The sequence below is a fragment of the Zeus faber genome (genome assembly GCF_960531495.2).
Source record: "Zeus faber genome assembly, chromosome: 4".
Taxonomy (NCBI): domain Eukaryota; kingdom Metazoa; phylum Chordata; class Actinopteri; order Zeiformes; family Zeidae; genus Zeus; species Zeus faber.
The window spans coordinates 2,661,255-2,680,938 of record NC_137191.1 but is presented as its reverse complement, the minus strand read 5'-3'; the positions used below and the strand labels follow the sequence as shown (position 1 = coordinate 2,680,938).

Here is a 19,684-nt window from a genome sequence, read left to right as displayed (position 1 = left end):
TTTCTGTGAAGATCCCAGACAGGGTTATTTGGTTATTATTTATTTCATAAATAGTGTTATTTATTTAATTAATAGTGTTATTATTTATTTCCTGACTTTTTTTTCTGTGAAGATCCCAGAAAGGGTTATTAATATTTGGTTATGTGTGACTTTCTGGAAAACAATAAATGTTTACGTTTAGGCACGCCTGCGATCGTCACACTCATTCTGTTTTACAAACTGAACCCGGCCCCCATCAGAGAAGGGAAAAGTTATGTGGCCCTCACAGGAAAAAGTTTGGGTACCCCTGATCTAGATTCTTCCCATGATGTTGATGTAGGTGAGAGGAGGAATGGTGCTTGCACTGAGTGAGGCATTATACTAGATATGTACATAACAGGAATGATTCGCACCATACTCTTCTTTAACTGAATGATTTAAAAATCTCCACCACATACTTTGTTGAAATGAATGTACAGTGGAGTCAACATTTAACCATGGGTGGACTGTGTTAGTGACAGAACGTTCATTTCTCACTTGGCGCTCTTTTGGATCTGACGTGAGTGAGAGTGGGGCAGGGGAGCGGCTACTATTTAAATCTCGCTGCGGAACTGTGTTCCAGGGTTGGATGATTAACAGGACGATGGCAATCATGATGAGAAAGATGATCACACAGACGTGACCAACCTTTTCCTGGTGATGGGGCACCATCCTTCAAGTGGAAATACTGTAGTGGCAACACATACACACATAAAATCTATATCACACACGCACAGACTCTCCCAAACACACACTCTCAAACACACAGACTCTCAAACACACAGACTCTCTCAAACACACACTCTCAAACACACAGACTCTCAAACACACAGACTCTCCCAAACACACACTCTCAAACACACACTCTCAAACACACACTCTCAAACACACAGACTCTCAAACACACAGACGCGCGCGGTCTCACATACACACACGCACGGTACCTCTCTTCACACACACATGCGGTTCCTCTTTTCACACACACACACACACACACACGCACACGCACACACACACGTGGTACCTCTCTTTACACACACATGCGGTACCTTTTTTCACACACACGTGGTACCTCTTTTCACACACACATGCGGTACCTTTTTTCACATACACACAAGTGGTACCTCTCTTCACACACACATGCGGTACCTTTTTTCACACACACACACACACACACGTGGTATCTCGTTGCGCACATTCTCACTCACACAGCCGGCAATATTATTTCACGCTAAATTGCGTGAATTGGGCCTTTAACCCTTTAATATTCGGTTTCTCTAAGAACCGGGCCATTAACCCCTAAATGCTTGGCTTCTTTTTAATTATAAAAATAATGCCAGGCCTTTCACCCTTTAATGCTTGGCTTCTTTACTATAAAAATAATGCCTGGCCTTTCACCACTAAATTCTTGGCTTCTTTACTATTTAAACAATGCCTGGCCTTTCACCAATAAATGAAATTACCGACTATCGACTACCCTTCTAAAGCCTGAGTTTAACATTTTTCATCGCCAGACATCACTCAGTTTAGGCACACTGGAGGTCTTTTTCAACAACCGGGCCTAAACGGGATTCGGAATTACTTCGCAAGTTCAACACTGTTCATCACCAAAACGTCGCTCAGTTTAAGCAAACTGGATGTGTACTCTACACACAGGCCCAAACGTTACGTGGACTTACTACGCAAGTTAAACACACAGCATCGCTCAGTTTAAACAAACTGGTTGTATTCTCTACACACGGGCCCAAACGTTACGTGAAATTACTACGCGAGTTAAAACACACCGCCGCTTCGAAGGGGGGGTTCCTAACCCGTTCTCTTAACTTACTTCACTACCGTTCTCATCAAACAATCCAATTTCTCCTCTCCACAATATTTAACAATTATTATTCATGCATCATTCAACAATACATCCCCAAAACCACAAAGTTGTTCGTCCAGCTTTAAACAGTACAACACTTCCACCTAAAATATTCCTATCTAATCTATGCAGACTTCATGAAATGGCTCTGCTCACCTCTTAGCAGGTACCCATGGAAGTATCGCAACCGTTCAGGCTTTCGGAACTCCTCTGCAGTCTTGTAATGGGATCACGTCGGGGTCACCAATTTGTCGTGTGCAAAATTTCCAAAACTGGAACTTTGAGCTACGGAGAGTTTATTGGACGGTTTGAGAATCGAACAAAAAAAATAAAAACTTAATACGTCGACGTAGTGAGTCCTGAGCTGCGTGTCTCATCTGGCAGACATTTCACCCATTTCACCCATTTCACCCAAGCGACACCCCCCCCCTTTGTGGGGCGGTCCCTCCTTTGCTATTTCCCCTCCCCCGAGTAGACTCCCCGCTGTGTGTGCGCCAGATTAACCGTTTCAGTGCCGGTTTCTAACTGGTTGCGTAGTTACACCCAGTGCCTCCATACATGTTTTAATTTTGGCTCTGACTGATCAATGGAACTGTATTTCATAATAACCCAAAATATGAATGATAGTAATGTACATAAATAAATTAATGTAATATATACTGTAGTATACAGACATATAGTTTTGCTATCGAGGATAAGTTCAATCTGTAATGTTACACACATTCCATTAATTCTTCTCTCACTGATCCCTCTTCTCGACCAAAACGGGAAGCATCGCCACTCTTTTCCACTTCCATCCCATTTTTTAATCAAGTCAGCCATCCGAGATGGCCAAGATTCAAGATTCAAGAGGTTTATTTGTCACATACACATACATTCATTCATACATATATACAATGAAATGTCTTTGCAACGAACCCGGAGATTATGCACAATAGTTTCTAAACCGAACATAATGGCTAACCTAATTTCTACCTAGCTAACTAACTGAAACAAACTGATTCCTAAAACGTAATGCAGTAAGTGAATAGAATAATATAAATAAAATAAAATAAAAATAAAATAAGACTCAAATTTAATACAGAGTGGTGATACAAAATCGAAATAAAGGGAATTATGTATATGGGATAGGTTGTTGGTATATACGGATATGTGCAGTAAAGTGCATGTAAATAAAGTGTGTATGGAGATATACTGTACAGTATCCAAGAGTACGACACAGCAATACAGTAACACCGAACAGAACAGCAATACAGCGCAGTATGCAGTAACCCAGAACAGTGGTGGCGCAGTGCATTGCACTGCTGCCTCACAGCAAGAAGGTCCTGGGTTTGATTCCCGCCTGGGGCGCTGTTGGCACCGTGCTCCGTTGGGTTATCTCCCAAATAGGAGCCTTTCTGTGTGGAGTTTGCATGTTCTCCCTGTGCTCACATGGGGTTTCCTCCACCTCACGTCAGTAAGGACCCCCACCAAAAACATGCACCCATCATCGTCTGACCAGCGATGGACACTTATCACCTGGTCCCCGGTCACGTCCACGTATGCTGCCCACTGCTCCTGGCTGTGCCCCCAGAGGAAGGACAAGCCAGGATGGGTCAAATGCAGAGGATTCATTTCACCGGCCACCATCAAAGCGTGTGCAAGCATGTTTTGTAGTGTGGTGTGTTGCGTGACAAATAAAGACTGTTTCTTTCTTTTGTGATACAGTAAGTTGCCGTACAGTATACAACATACAGTACAGTAAGGCAGTGGGGCCTATTTGAGTGTCTCGGTGCTTTTTGTGAGAACCCCTGGTGAGTTCAGCATTGACAGTCATTGTGGCTTGCGGGAAGAAACTCGGTCTCAGTCTCTCTGTCCTCGCTGTGTAGCTGCAGAGGCGCCTGCCTGACCGCAGCAGCTGGAACAGTCTGTTGTTGGGGTGATGAGGATCGTTCATGATCCTGCGGGCTCTGCTACTACACCTCCTGGTGTATAAGTCCTGCAGAGAGGGGAGGGTAGTTCCGGTGGTACATTGGGCTGAATGCACCACCCTCTGCAGGGCCCTGCTGTCCTGAGCGGTACAGTTCCCAAATCAGGCCATGATGTTGCCTGTCAGTATGCTCTCCACTGCTCCAGAGTAGAAGGACTTGATGATCCTCACAAGACCTGGAATTTCTTCAGCTGCCTGAGGTGGTAAAGATGCTGCCTCTCCTTTCTCACCAGAGTGTCTGTGTGTGTAGTCCATGTTAAGTCCTCTGTGATGTGGACTCCCAGGTACTTGATGCTGCTCACCCTGTCGACAGAAGCCCCATTAATCACCAGTTGTGTGTGTGTCCTTGGTTGTAATCCCCTCCTTAAGTCCACAATCAGCTCCTTAGTTTTGCTAATGTTCAGGAGGAGGCTGTTGTCCTGACACCAGAGTGACAGGTCAGCCACCTCGTTGAGGTAGGCCTTCTCATCGTCGTCATTGACCAGACCCACCACGATAGTGTCGTCAGCAAACTTTGCTGAACCTGGCCACACAGTCATGTGTGTACAGGGAGGACAGTAGGGGACTAAGGACACAGCCCTGGGGGGATCCTGTGTTCAGGGTGAGGGAGCTGGGCATGTGCCTCCTCCTCCAGGCACACAGCGGAGTGCTCAGTCCTAGCTCCCGCAGCTTGACAGGCAGTCTAGTGGGGACTATGGTATCGAAAGCTGAACTATAGTCGATGAACAGCAATCTCACATAGGCCCCCTTCCGGCCATCCAGGTGTGTGAGCACGGTGTGCAGTACCTGGGAGTACCTGGCTGCTGTTAGTCCGCAGCCCCTACAAAAAGTGTCCGGTGTCCCGTTGCTCCATCTGTCCCTCCACTCTGTCCTTGTATGTCCGTCACCGCCCTCTGCCGATTGTACAACGCCGCTTTGTAATTGACCATATTTCCGGAAACAAGACCATCGTTGTAAGCGGTGGAACATGAAATAGGACGTGGCTGGACGGATGGCTTCATCCGGCACCAACGGGTTCAGCCATGTCTCCGTTAGGTAGAGGATGCAACAGTTTCTCATAACCAGTTGAAATGTAATCCTCACTAGAAGGTCATCCCTCTTGTTCTCTAGGGACTGGACATTAGCAAGAATGATGTCGGGCAGAGGTGGATGGTAAGGCTGCGTCCTCATTCTGACCCAAATGCCACCACGTTTACCGTGGTGCTTCCTCCATGGGCCCACCCATGAAACAGAGGCTACATTGTTGTTGTTGTTGTTGTTGTTGTTCACAGCGTTGGCGTGTAAAATCTCCGGGGGCCACTCTGGATCTATGGATAAAAAGTCCCAAAGTTGTTCTTTCAGGGAAATTATTATGTCCCACAAGTGCATCGCGGCTGTAGTAGATCATAGCCAATGTTTTTTTTGCCGGACATAGTAATATAAAACGGATAAAAATACTTTAATGTGAAAAATCAACAAGGAGCACCTGCTCAGGCAGTCACAAAAGGCAGTGCCACTTCACAATGATCTGTCAGACCACACCTTCCAGATCCTAGGCCGCTGATCCTCTCAAGCTTACCATAGATACATCTACATACTGTGTGGAGTTTGCATGTTCTCCCCGTGCTCACATGGGGTTTCCTCCACCTAACGTCAGTTAGGACTCCCACCAAAAACATGCACACATCATCATCTGACCAGCGAGGGACACTTGTCCCCGGGACAACGACGAATGCTGCCCACTGCTCCTGGCTGCCCCCCTGGAGGAAGGACAAGCCAGGATGGGTTAAATGCAAATGTCATTTCACCGGCCACCGTCCAAAAGCATGTGCATGTGTGTGTGTGTGCACATGTGTTGTAGCTTGGTGTGTTGCGTGATAATTAAAGCTTCTTCTTCAATCCCAGGGATCTCTGGGGACAAAGCCCACTCAAGCCAATATTATGAGTCTTTCGGGGATCGGCATGGCTGAGGCCTGACACCCTGAAAGCTCCTTCCTCCAATCAGTTTTACAGTCATGCATTATCCCTTCGTCATCACCATCACCTTAGCTTCATTCCATCAATCCATATTTCTTGCTTCTCATCTTCAATAAACCTACAACTCAATCTTTACATTGTAGTGTGGTCTCTTACTCGTGAATAGACATTCATGAAATGATGACTGCATGAATCTATCGTGGTATCCTCACAGTGGTGGCCTGCTGGCAACAAGCACTTTCACTTGCTCTTAAAATAGCTCTGTTTTAGTGTTACAGTAGCCTAGAGCAGGGGTGTCCAAACTACGGCCTGCGAGCCAACTGTGGCCCGTGGTCCGTTTTAATTGGCCCCCAAATTCTAAAAATATAATGGAATATGACCCACACATGAAACTTGTGCTTGATTGTATTGAACTTCTTAGTTTTAACACTGGGTGGAGCTACTGTCTTGAACAAGGCAGCTTCTCCACAAGAGCAATCAACAAACGAGAATTCAACAACGTTAGCATGTCCAGAAACACAGCTGTGCGGCGGATCGAAGACTTGTCAGGTAACTTAAAACATCAAGTGTCAGATGAAGCTTGTGCTTTGGATTTTTATTCAATTGCATGAAATGAGAGCACAGATGCCACAGACATCGCACAGCTGTTAATTTTTTTGCAGAGTTGACGATAACTTTTGCATTACGGAGGAGCAGCTTGATCTTAAGAGTCTAAAGGGAAAAACAATGGGTAAGGACATTTTTGAAGCTGTGTCAGAAGCAATTGACAAAATGGGACCTAAATGGGACAAGCTGTGTGGAGTTACAATGGAATGGGCTCCAGCGATGACAGGTGAGCGCAAAGAAATGGCCTCTATGGTGTGCGCCAAGGTGCAAGAGAGTGGCGGTGGGGCTCTTAAAAGGCACTGTCATCCACCAAAAAGCCCTCTGTGACAACGACAGTCCACCTTGGCGATGTGGTGAACACTGTTGTGAAAACTGTCAACATAATTCGAACACAAGGGCTCTACCACAGATAATTTCAAGCTTTCCTATCTGATGTCGATGCTGAATACGGTGGCCAACTCTACCATTCTGATGTGAAAAGAAAGCATTCTGTGTGAAGCAACATCTCTTTGAGACACAACTCCGCAACTTCAATGTTGCGCAATTCCCCACGCTGTCCAAAATCAAATTTGCTTTTCCAAAGGCCAAGCTTTCTGCTAAAAAGGGGAAATACGTACAGTATGTGTCTGTGATCACATCTCTTAAGACAGAATTCGGTCAGCGCTTCCAAGATTTTTCTATCATTAAGATGATAGATGGATGCAGAAGAAGTGGAAGAGAGTCTGCAATTAGAACTTATCAAAATTCAGTGTGATTATTCTCTGAAGAATCAACATCAGTTTCTCTCCCCACCTGACTTCTACCTGAGCTTGGAAAAGGCTAAGTTTCTTCTGATGAGACGGAGGGAACAGCATTGCACTCACTGAGTGCAACGCCGTTCCCATTATAAATGAGTTAAAAATATATTACACAGGATTCTTATGTCAATAAGCCCAATTACTTCATAAATTCACTCAATTAGAGATGATAACATTTTCTACTTACTACAAACTTTAGTTGATGTGTCAACAAGCCCAATAACTTATTTGCATAACAAGCTTGAAGTATAACCATCCCCCTTTCCCCTTATTTTCCCCCCTTTATACAGAGCTGTGAAGGGGGATCACCATCCTGACTAAGAAACAGTCTGAGGCGGCTGTTTTGAAAATTTGCTGCCAACCATTTTTATAACTAAATAAATGAAAAGTCATTAATGGAAAGCTGTGATGTAGTTTTTTCTTCTTAAGCATATTCAATTATCAAGTATAATTTACCCACATTTGATTGATTTTTCTAACTTTAAAGCACTAGAGGTGAGGCGATATACCGCACCTCTAGTGAGTGGCCCAGCCCTTTGCATATTTTCTATAGACGGCCATCACTGAAAAAAGTTTGGACACCCCTGGCCTAGAGTATCCATCCATTATGCTTATAAGGGGTGGGATCAAGGGCTGGATACCTCATTTTGGACACTGCCGCTCCGATTTCTGTGTGTTTACAAGTGCAACCTTTCCATGAGGGAGTGGGGCGGGGCTATAGGGGACTTTCTATATTGACCGACTTACAAAACTAATGCTTCGATAAATAAACAAATCTGCAGAAGATTATTGAAATGATCAAGCTTGTTTTTTTTCGATATTGAGGAAAAATGATTTCAATAATTATTGTTATCGTTTAATTGCCCAGCACTACATACAAGTAGCTATTTTGGCCACGAGCCTTTCTGCCCTTACCCACAGTCTTTGTAGTGGTGACTAAGCAGTCTGTCTCGCTGCTGACCGTCATCCATCGCTCATCAAATTTTCACAAAATTCCCTACCCTTGTGTGGCAGACAAGGGGGTGCATGAGTAAATGCATGCGATTACGCTTGAAGTGTTCCGTCAGGCATGGGACGATAGTTTGTTGAGCGACAAATGTTCTCTTTTGTGAGCCAAAACTGAGGGACAAATTCACAAAGAATGGATTGTGGTTGCTATTGGTGCCTTTCGACAGGGCCATTTCTAGCTTTTTGGGGGCCCTATGCAAAATGTTGTTTTGAGGCCCCTGTTTTGTGAAACTATCGTGGGGGGATTCCACACCCTCTCGGATGGTCCGGGCGCATGCATTTAACATTGAATTGCATCAATCTGATGCACTTTAAGAGAAAAAGAGGCTAGATGTGTGAAAAACGAAACATATTTTCTTTTCTCAAATTCTCAAATTTCTCAAATCATACATCTCATATTGGCACCAGCAATTTAAACCTACAGAAAATGATAATGAATGGGAAACATTGGTGCTCCCCTACATCAAGAAACTCTTGAAAACTTACAGGATTTACCCCTTCGGCATTATAACATCTCCTAAATGTGCATAAATGAGATGGATGCTTCATTTTCCCTAAAATGCATATGCTTATTTTAAATGTAAGGACATTTTTTTTTTAAGGAATCAAAATTAAGGCAAGCATTGCAACTGACATACTCAACATATACACCCCCCCCCCCCCCACCAAACCCCCCCCCACAAAAACAATAAATACAAAAATGATTCGGCCATTGGACAGAGTAAGAGGGCACTTGGCTACCAAGAATGACTGGTCATTGTAATTTCAGCTTGGGAGCCCCCTGGTGGCTACTGGGGCCAAATGCAACAGCATAGCAAGAAATGGCCCTGCGTTTCGATCTTATCGATCAGAGAGGACACACCATATAATTCATGGCAATGTGACCTCTGAGTTTTGCAATTTTCCCTGTGGGGTCCCGCAAGGGTTTTGTACTTGATCCTTTGTTGTTTATCACACAACTCAAACAAATAGGTGTTTCTATATTGATCAATAAAAGTATCGCATATCAGAATAAACCCACAATTTCTGACACAGAAGGGCGTTACATAATGATTAACGGAATTTTAGGGAACCTCAAATTAACCATAGCTAATATTTATGGCCCCAATGAGGACAACCCAAATTTCTTTCAAAATATGTTTTCATATTTTCAACACAGTACTTGATCTAAGTTTAGACCGTTCACAAACCAGAAATAATCACAAGCCCTGGCATTCGTTGGACATATAAAACAATATGAGTGATCTCGCTCTTGCCGATTGTTGGTGATCAAATAATCCACATAATAGAGAATACACATAATATTCACACACCACCAAAGCTTCTCTAGAATTGACTCATTCTTGGCAAGAAACTCTGTGATGTCCAAAATCACTCATCCTAAAAATCATCAGCATCCGTACTCTGGGAAACGGCTAAGGCAGTTCTGTGAGGTAGTAGTGAGGTCTCCGCTCACAAGAAAAAGAAAGGACAAGAATGCCAAAATAAACGAGAACAATGATTGAAATAATTGCACTCCCAACAAGCCCACTCACCCACTGAGCAAATCCAAAATGAGATCTGAATAATTACATCTCATCTTGACAATATCACCCATCAAAAGACACAATTCCTCATTCAACAAACGAGCAAATTATTTTAAATTCAATGACAAATCGGTTAAGTTTCTTGCCAATCAATTGAAACGAAATCGAGAAAACACTTATTACAGCCATCCAAGATCCACAGGGAAGGATAACTTACACCCCGCAATACAGCAATAACATACTGAGAGACTTTTATAATAAGCTATATCACTCAGATAATGAATCAAATATCAAACATTAACTCATTCCTCGACAATATCAACCTCCCTAAACTTTCCACAGAGCAAGCTACCACATTAGATCAACCACTGAATCAGGAGGAACTCAAGAACGCTCTCGATGCCCAGCAATAAAACACCTGGATCAGATGGCTACCCAATGGAATTCTACAAACACTTCTGGCCACTTATATCCCCATTATTCATCAGAATGGTTACAGAGATGAAGTCAACTTCCAACATGCCTCTGTACATGAATACTGCTCTCATTTCGGTTTTGCTCAAACCCAGTAAGGACCCAATCCTTACCTCAAGTTATAGACCCATAAGCCTAAGTAATTGTGATTTAAAGATTATTAGTAAAACACTAACCAACAGAATTGAAAAAAGTAATTCCATTCATGATTCAACCAGACCAAACAGGCTTTGTCAAGGGCAGACACTCATCCTACAATGTGCGCTTTTTATTCAGTCTGATCAGCATATCTCAAAGGAACAACTCAAATACTGTTATTGCCTCTTTAGATGCCGAAAAAGCATTTGACAGAGTTAATTTGACATATCTCTTTTCCACCGACCCAAATTTGGGTTTGGAGAGTCACTCATTCAATGGATCAGAATCCTGTAAAACTCACTAATGGTTACTCTTCACAGCATTTCACTCTACAACGCAGCACCAGGCTCTACCTCCTGGTAGCTCAGTAGGTAGAGCTGGTAGTCTAGTAATCTAAAGGTTGCTGGTTTAATCCCAGCCTCCTCCTGCTAGCATGCTGTAGTGTCCTTGAGCAAGACACTTAACCCCTAATTGCTCCCGATGGCTGTGTCCGTCGGTGTTTGAATAATTGTAAGTCGCTTTGGATGAAGGCGTCTGCTAAATGTAATGTAAAAGCATAAAGTAAGGATCTCTGCTTTTCCCTTTACTATTTGCCATCTTTATTAAACCCCTCGGGGAGGGCATCCATCAAAACAGTAATATCACTGGCATACAAACAGGAAAACCTGTTCACAAAATAAGTTTGTATGCAGACAATATTTAGTTGTATTTACAGAACGCAATATCATCCTGACTAGAAGTGTTCAATCTTATATCTAGATTCTCAGCTATCTCAAACTGTTCAATAAACTTGACTAAAACCATGGTCTTACCACTCAGTGGGGAAGATTGGAATGCTGTAACCCAGCCCCTTCCCTTAACCATCACAACTGGCAACATGAGATACCTTGGTATTGATATCTCCACCAATCTGTCAGATTTGTTTACCCTTAACTTTACTCCATTGCTCAAATCTGCTGAAGAAGACCTCACTCGATGGAACAACCTACACATCCCACTAATTGGTAGGATAGTAGCAGTGAAAATGAATTTACTACCAAAAATGTACTATATATTTTCAATGACCACACTCCAACCAAAAGTACATTGGTTTAATACTCTAGACTCAATAATCAGTAAATTCTACTAGAAATACAACAAACAGAGAATTTAACCAGTAACACTACAGAAAAACAAGACTGTGGAGGCCTAACAGCCCCAAACTTCAGATACTACCATTTAGCGAACCATCTTCAATTTATAATTGGATGGTTACAACCAGAGCAACAATTGGGCCATGGATGGTGAGACATTGAACAAACAATGTGTCAAGAGATATCAATATCTCATCTCCCATTTCTAAGTTAATCAGTAAGGAAACATAATTGCTTTAAAAACACATTCATCACAACGCTGTCAGCCTGGTGGAGATTCCTCAAACTCAGTGGTCACACTATCTCCAAAGAAATTCACCCCAATCTGGCACAACCTGGATTTTCTGGTTTAAACCAAACCAATAATCTTCAAGTCTTGGAAAAGACAAGGAATTACTCATCTGGAACACATTTTTGAAAACAATTTGTTTATATCCTTCTAAACCTTAATATGATATCGGTGGCCACAGCTTCCTTCAATTCCTTCAACTACAGCAATCTCTAAAAGTTAAGATCAAATTGAGGAACAACATCCTACGACCACCTCCGATGATTGAACATCTTATTCATATTGGTCATTTAAAAAATCCCTTTTCCAGAATATACAAAGTTTTATTCAAAACAGAGGACATTTGTGGAAAGAGACCTTGCTCTTTCCACCGATATCAACGTGTGGAAGGTTGACCACGTACACACGCGGTCTCATCACAAGCGTGCGCGCACCCCTGGCACCTGCTTTGAATGCACCCCAACACCCTCCTGGTTGCATCCCTACCAGCTCCTAAACTATGACAGGAAGAGGCCACATGTTCAATTGCTGTTCCAGTTTTCCTGGACCTAATTAACTCTGTCTTTTGGATACATGTTGTCGTCTGATGTTTGTTTTGTGTGCATGTTGGGTGTACATGTTTATTTGTCTCACCTGTGGTGATTCCCCCCCTCTTGAAGTAGTGATTAATTGTTCATAGACCCAAACATGGTAAAATAGGTCACCAAAGAGGGGGGTTAGTGGCAGTTCTGTACAACAAAAAACTGTGCTCTTGTTATCCTATAGGTCGTAGACAGGACACAGTTATTGGAGCACTTCTTAAGAATTTTAGAATTAATGAGTTTGCTTGAACTCCACTTGCAGACTAACTCTGCCCTAGATGCAATAGCATATAAATACTCAATGTTGTATGCTCAGCCTGTTGACAGTGAAAGTTCACAAAGCAGGGGTTTATTCGAAAAACAGGCCAGGGTCAGAAAAGCCAGAATATCCGTCAGCGAGGGCAAACAAGTCAGCGCAAGGAACAGGCAGGGAATCAAAATTTTTAAGACAGGCAGAAGATCAAAATCCGGGGAATCAACAAGGTAATAGAGAGAGCACTAGACGACATGCTGGAGCACAATCTGGAACAGAACAGAGGAAGTAGACCAGGGTAAGTACTGAGTGACTGATGAGGAAAAGAGCTGCAGGTGAGGAGAAGAGCGGGAAACCTAGGTGATGTCGTAGCAACGGGGAGTGCCCGGATCTGAAATGACAGGAGAGTTAATGACAAGGCTAAAGGCAAAACTAGATTAACTTTCAATGAGTAGACAAAATAATACTGGATTTCATTGAGGATTCATGACAATTGAGATATTTTAGTAGCGAATTAGTCTGTTTGAATTAAAGTGTGATTACAGAAGCCTGAATGTCTGGATTACCAATTTGTTGTCATGGCGGCAAAATGTGAGCTGTTCATGTTAAAAATGAAATGCTATTTTTTTTATTGATTTGATCTTGAACAAACAACCCCCCTTCCTGTATACTGCAAATATTTATAGCCATTTCAAGCTGTTGCCACATTGAAGGACATTCTAAGTGAAAACTGTCTCTCTTACAGGAACCATGGCTCCTGTGGGGAGGTCAATTTGCGTCCTGTTGCTGCTCTGCTGCTGGAACCTTACTGCAGGGGAGGGGAAATCCACCAAGAAAGGAAAAAAGGGAATACAAGTTGTATGTCCATCGTAAGTGACCATGCCATGCAAGCCATATACCAGGGTCCACCAGTACATTTTGAGGGAATCGAGGTTAAATACTTTTTCTGAGATTCATAAACCCACCTATTCAATCGAAGTAGAGCGTAGTTATCTTCTGAGCTTTCAGAATCAGCAAGCGCAAAGGGAGCCAGGCAGCCTGCTTCAGCCCTGACAATTCTATATTAAAACACATTAGGAAGATTCAAAAATGTGTTCTGGCATATAGATTAAAATCTAATATATTATGATGGTGGTCGATAGATAAATAAATGAGTAAATAAAATCTTTTCACTGCCGCTCTGATTGTCTAGAGGAAACAACTTTGATTGTTTATTTAATATTTGTAATATTTATATATTTAAACACATTACTAAAAAAGGCTAATGCCGCAGCTACTAATAAAGACAGTCACTTAAACAGATCTAAAGTAAATCTGCACATGCCATTTATACTAAATTACGTCCCCTTTAAATAATATACGAAGCTGATGCCAACTTGCAGCTTCAAGATTTTTTTTAAAGCATTTTATTTTCCTTAAGAGAAAGACACCAATACCTTGCCAAGGTATGTTCAGTCCCAGTAATATAATAGTGTATAATAACAATAATAATAGTAATAATAATAATAATAATGCAAGAGTTGCATGCAGCTATGACGGACCCTCGCACCTTGCGCACGTCTGGGGTACCGGCGGGATGCCGGTTGACGCAGCTCTGCACATTCGCGACCATCAGACACTGCAAACGAGTAAGATGTTATTTTCTGCTTGGAATGCATGGCGGGGCCCTGACGTATTGCACATTTTGTATTATTTCCTTTGTCCACTATGTGGTGCTGGTCTTTTGTATATGTTGACCAAGTTTGAGGTGGATCCAATTAACTGGAGTTTGTTAAAGTACAACCCCTCTAAATGGCACAAAAAATTTACAATAAATTAAAAATGGCTGACTTCCTGTTGGGTTTAGGTCATGGAGCCAAGAGACTTTTTAAGTCTTAGGATGTTGCATGTGCCAACCAAATTCCATACATCTAAGTGAAATGTAGCGAGAGGGCTACTTTGTTTACATTTTGTAGCGGGCGCTATCAAGCCATTTTGCCCCACCCATGTGCAAGAGCCATAGAATATGTACATTTTTACCACTTCTGACGCATGTGCAAAGTTTCGCACCTTTTTCGCAACATTTTTAGGCCCTCGAAAATGCAATTCATTTGTCCGAATAATAATAAAAATAATGACAGCTGCGAGCAGCTGTGAGCGAGCCCTTGCACATTGCACACGTCGGGGGTACTGGTGGGATGACGGTTGATGCAGCACCGCACTTTCGCGACCATCTGACACTGCAAACCAGTTGAGTTATTTTCCGTGTGGAGTACATAGCGGTGGACATGACGTATTGCACATTTTGTATCAATTCCTGTGTTCACTATGTGGTGCTCAAGAACACAGACCAAACATGCATCGTGTTGCTGTATATGAAGCGTAGACCTTATAAATGAAATTTCATGTAAATTCAATGATGTTTGTCATACAAAGCTTACCAGTAGGGGGTGCTATGAACATATTTCAATATTGGCACCTAATTGTCTTCAGGCTGAGACTCTTAGCAAACCTTTGAAGTTTGGGGCAGATTTGACCATGTACAGTCGAGTTACAAACCACTTCCTGCCAGTAGCAGGCCCTATGACCGTAACTCTTTATTGGCACGTAAATGTCTTCAGGCTGAGACTCTTATGAATGTGAATTTTGCAGAAGATCTGTCCATGTGGAGTCGAGTTGCAACTGTTTCCCTTTTCATGAGGAAACATTGCAATTGGCCGCGTCGCCACTGGAAGGCCGTTCGACAAAAACTCACCATCTTCACAATAAAGCATCACCAAGGACTTAAGGCTTCTCTGACCAAATTTGTGGTGGATCTGGTCAATTCGCTAGGAGGAGTACATAAAAGTATCAAACATGCAATTTTCTGTTGCCAGTAGGGGACGCTATGACAATAATTCAATATTGGCATTAAGATGTCTTCAGGCCTGAACTGTTATTTAAAATGTGAAGTTTGGAGCAGATTTCACCAGGCGTGTTAAAAACCACTTCATGTTTTGTGTTTAGATATGGACACACGTCGTTTGATGTAACTTCAAGGATTTTATAACCTTTCATCATTAGGGTCTCTTATATACGCTGACCAAATATGAGGTGGATCTGATAAACCACCTAGGAGAAGTTTGTTGAACTTCTCCTAGGTTGTTGAAAATGTCAAAAAATGCACAAGAAATTTACAATCACTTCAAAATTGTTGACTTCCTGTTTGGTTTAGGTCATGGCACCAACAGAATTCTTTTAAGTCTTGGGATGTTACATGTGCCAACCAAATTTCATACATCTTGGTGAAACTTAGCAATAGGGCTACTTTGTTGAAATTTGTAGGGGACACTGTCAGGCCATTTTTCCACACCCATGTGCAAAACCCATAGAATAGGTAACTTTTCACCACTTCTGACGCATGTGCCAAGTTTTTTCAGTTTTTTAGCATCTTAAGGCCTTAGAAATGCAATTAATTTGACCCAAGAGTAACAATAATGATGAGAGCTGCTAGCAGCCTTGAGAGTGCTCTCATTTTGTGCACGTTAAGGGTGCTGGATACCATTTGACGCACACGTGCACTTTCCAGACCATCGGACACAGTGCAAAGGAGTAAGATGTTTGATTGTTTAGATGTTTTGATTAGGGGGAGTACATCAAAGTATAATACATGTAATTTTCTCTTGTCAGCAGGCACCACTATGACAATAACTCTTAGAAAACCTGTGAAGCTTCGGGTAGATTTGACCATGTACAGCGGAGTTACACATTTTATGAAAACTCTAACTTTTAACAACTTTTTATACTCTGACCAAGTTTGAAGTGGATCTGATGAACCTGCTAGGAGGAGTTTGTGACCTGAAAACAGCCAAACATGTAAGTTCGATGCCCCGCCACGACCAAGCCGTTCCACAAAAAAATACATCAACATCAACAACTCATGTGTTGTTAGTGTATTTTCAGTACGACAACTTAAAGCTAGTCAACTTCAACTGAAACAAGAATAGTTTGTCATAGCTAAGATAGTATCAGGTGTTCAGGTGTTTCTGTTATTGTGAGTTTTCGAGCATTCCAAGAAAACTCAAAAATGCAGCCGTTTAGGTGAAAAAAATAGAACATAAAAAGTTAAATTTTTATTTTTTTGTGTAATGCAGCAAAATAAACTGAACTTATAAACATAATGTAGTTACATCCATGTAAATTCACAAATCCAACTTTTGGGACATTACATACAGAAGAAAGCATTTCCATTTCAACCAGGCATCAATCATTCACAATAATGGAAAAACAATAATGAAAAAACTCACATTGAAAGCTTTTCTTTTGGCGTTTTTTCATAGTATTTTTCTTTAATAATTTTTTTATACATTATTTTGTGACTGACCTTGACAACTGGAATTTTGGACAATGGCTTCTTTATTGTTTTAGATTTTCAGCTATTTTTTAGGCATCTGTAACAATAACAAAAACAACTTCTTTAATTTATTTTCATAACAATAACAAATAAATAAATACATTTCATTTTTAAAATGTATAAATACGTATTAGTTGTAATTACTACGTTATTGTGTTTTTTCTCTTAATAATGTACACTTTGATAATTCCCTTTAATAGATTGCTTGTCTATGTTGTAATGCAGACAACAATTATGTATTTAACATTAATTTGCCATTTGAATTATTATGAGAGAATTTGTTAATATCACAAACACTTTCTGCCTTTTCATTTAAGTTTGTTATCTACTGACATCTACCAGGTGAGAAGCTATATATATATTCACGGAAATCAATAGTTGGTGACGTCAAACAAGTATAGAGTGACTTGACACCACACACTGGACAAGGTCCGACTGGACATTCTGAATCAGAATAAGTACATTTACAGTAAATTGTATGATGATATCATAAAGTGTGTTACTGTAAATCTCATCTTGTTAATTTTCTTTACGAATAGTGGCATGTCAGTTAACCAAGAGCAGCTGAATATTTAGGGTCAAAGTTGTTCGGTTTTCCACTAATATATGTGCCTATGTGGATTGATTTGGATTAAATTTAAACCACAAGATCGCTCTGACATACCAGTTTAAACGAGAACTCAACCGTGTTTGTAGGTTCTGCTGAAGTATGTGTTTCAGATAGTTTTAGCCGGGTTGGACATATTTTGGCGTGAAATGCATTGGACCGCGTCTGTGATATCGAACAAATTTGGTCGGTTTTACGCTAATATCTGCTCGATATGTAGATTGATTAGGACTAAACTTAAACTGCGGGGTGTTTTTGACAACACGGTTCAAACAACATGTAAACCGTGCTCATGTGTTCTGTCAAAGTTTGTGTTCCAGAAAGTTTTAGACCTCAAAATTCAGAGAATTAAGTCACTCTGGGAGATGGGTGATTTAACCTGTTTTCCTCAGTTACTCTGAGGAACAACAGGTGCACAACCACCCCTGCTCTTGGTCCCAATAAACTAGACCCAAGGCAGGTGTGGCTGATGAAATCACACCACAATATATATATTCAATATATATTACATTTTTTACACTATTTCCAATGATATGCAGTTTTTTTTCCATTGTGTGATATTCAAAATGTATCTTTGGGATTCCCAGTTAATGGGGATTATCTTCTTGGCAATGGTTGAAGCGATGAGAAGAACTTTCTTCTTTTATGCTGAAGCCTCCAAGTCGGCAAAGTCAGTTGGCTTGTGGGATACAGCATCCCAGAAGGAGTGACAGATTTTCAGTTATTTTCTGCAAAAAAGGTGCACAGTGCCAGGTAGTGTGTAGGTTGCTATCTGCTGTCTTTTCTGTGCAGTGAGATCAAATAGAGGTAGTTAGTCTAATTCTTGACATTCATTGTCTGTCTGTCTGTGTGGCTGTGTTTGTTCCATGGGTACTGCCTTTCGAGGGGGTAATGCTGTTTGCATTAGGTTGCGTTTGCGTTCTCTGCTCGCGGCCGCTGTGGTTCATTTTGTTGGCTCTGGTGCAGCTGGCTTTGGTATCACCTGAGGCATGGGGGTACTGCTCGCTTCAGTAACTAGCTGGATGCTCAGAGGCATTATGATACTGTTCTGACTCCAAACACCAGCATCAATTTACACACAACATATACATCAGAGCGTATTCTCTAAAGGTCGCTAACGCCGTAAGTGAGGCAAAATTCTGCTACCCTGACTTACTCCCAGTATAAGCGGGTTCATAAGATCCGCTAGAAAATAAGCTGGCTTGGTTACCACGACAACATATGCCAACATAAACAGGCTACTTTGTGGACTTGCAACTAAGAATGTCACTGTCCAGCGGCCCGATGTGAAACTGACGCTTGACTTTTTATTAATATCTTCCTCATTGAAATTGCCAATATGCCTGTTTTCTGAAACATTTTTTAATAACACAATAAAATTGATATAGTCGATACATAATATATAGAGTATACGGTATATTATAATATATATATATATCTTAAATACATAAGAAATTATATAAAATGTTAATACAGTATATATAAGAAATTAAATATATATTATAAAAATCAATATAAATAGAAATTATAAATATAAACTGTATATATATATATATATATATATATATATATATATATATATATATATATATATATATATATATATATACATATATAAGATTGTTCTTCTTCTTCTTCAAATGCATTGGATTACGTTGAATGGCAGTTTTTACCATGTTGGAGATGTACACTATTTTTTTTTTTCCCTGAGTGTGAGGCACATCGAAGTGTTAAATTAAATTGCAGATTTTTAATTTTTTTTAATTTTACACAATAGGGTAGGATCTTATTTTCTGTAGCTACATAGAAGATACCTACGTATTTTATATACTGTATATTGATATTATTTGATATAATAGGCTATGGTTTTAGTGGGACCAAACATACCTTAAAAAATGGTATGTACAATGTCTACACACAATACAATTATTTCTTACAATTTATCCTTCTCTTGAAAAAATAACTGAATTTGCAAGTTGTGTAGACTTCATATTAGTTTGTTGGTATATTTGGAACTTGCAGATGATTTACTTTAGATCAGTTCAAGTGTTTATGCGTTTGGTAATCGATTTCCAGGATGCTTTTCTGTCTATTAA

The 19,684-nt window shown here is 40.9% G+C and overlaps 1 protein-coding gene across 1 annotated transcript in view; it reads left to right on the top strand.

Annotated features, from left to right (window-relative positions):
• Nucleotides 1–19,684, top strand: part of LOC307229364 (glycine receptor subunit beta-like) — a 78,999-nt gene that overhangs the window by 14,086 nt on the left and 45,229 nt on the right. The window contains exon 2 of the mRNA XM_079999354.1: nucleotides 13,355–13,478. Within this exon, the coding sequence (XP_079855480.1) occupies nucleotides 13,360–13,478 (119 nt within the window). The 5' untranslated portion in view covers nucleotides 13,355–13,359. The remainder of the gene's footprint in view (nucleotides 1–13,354; nucleotides 13,479–19,684) is intronic.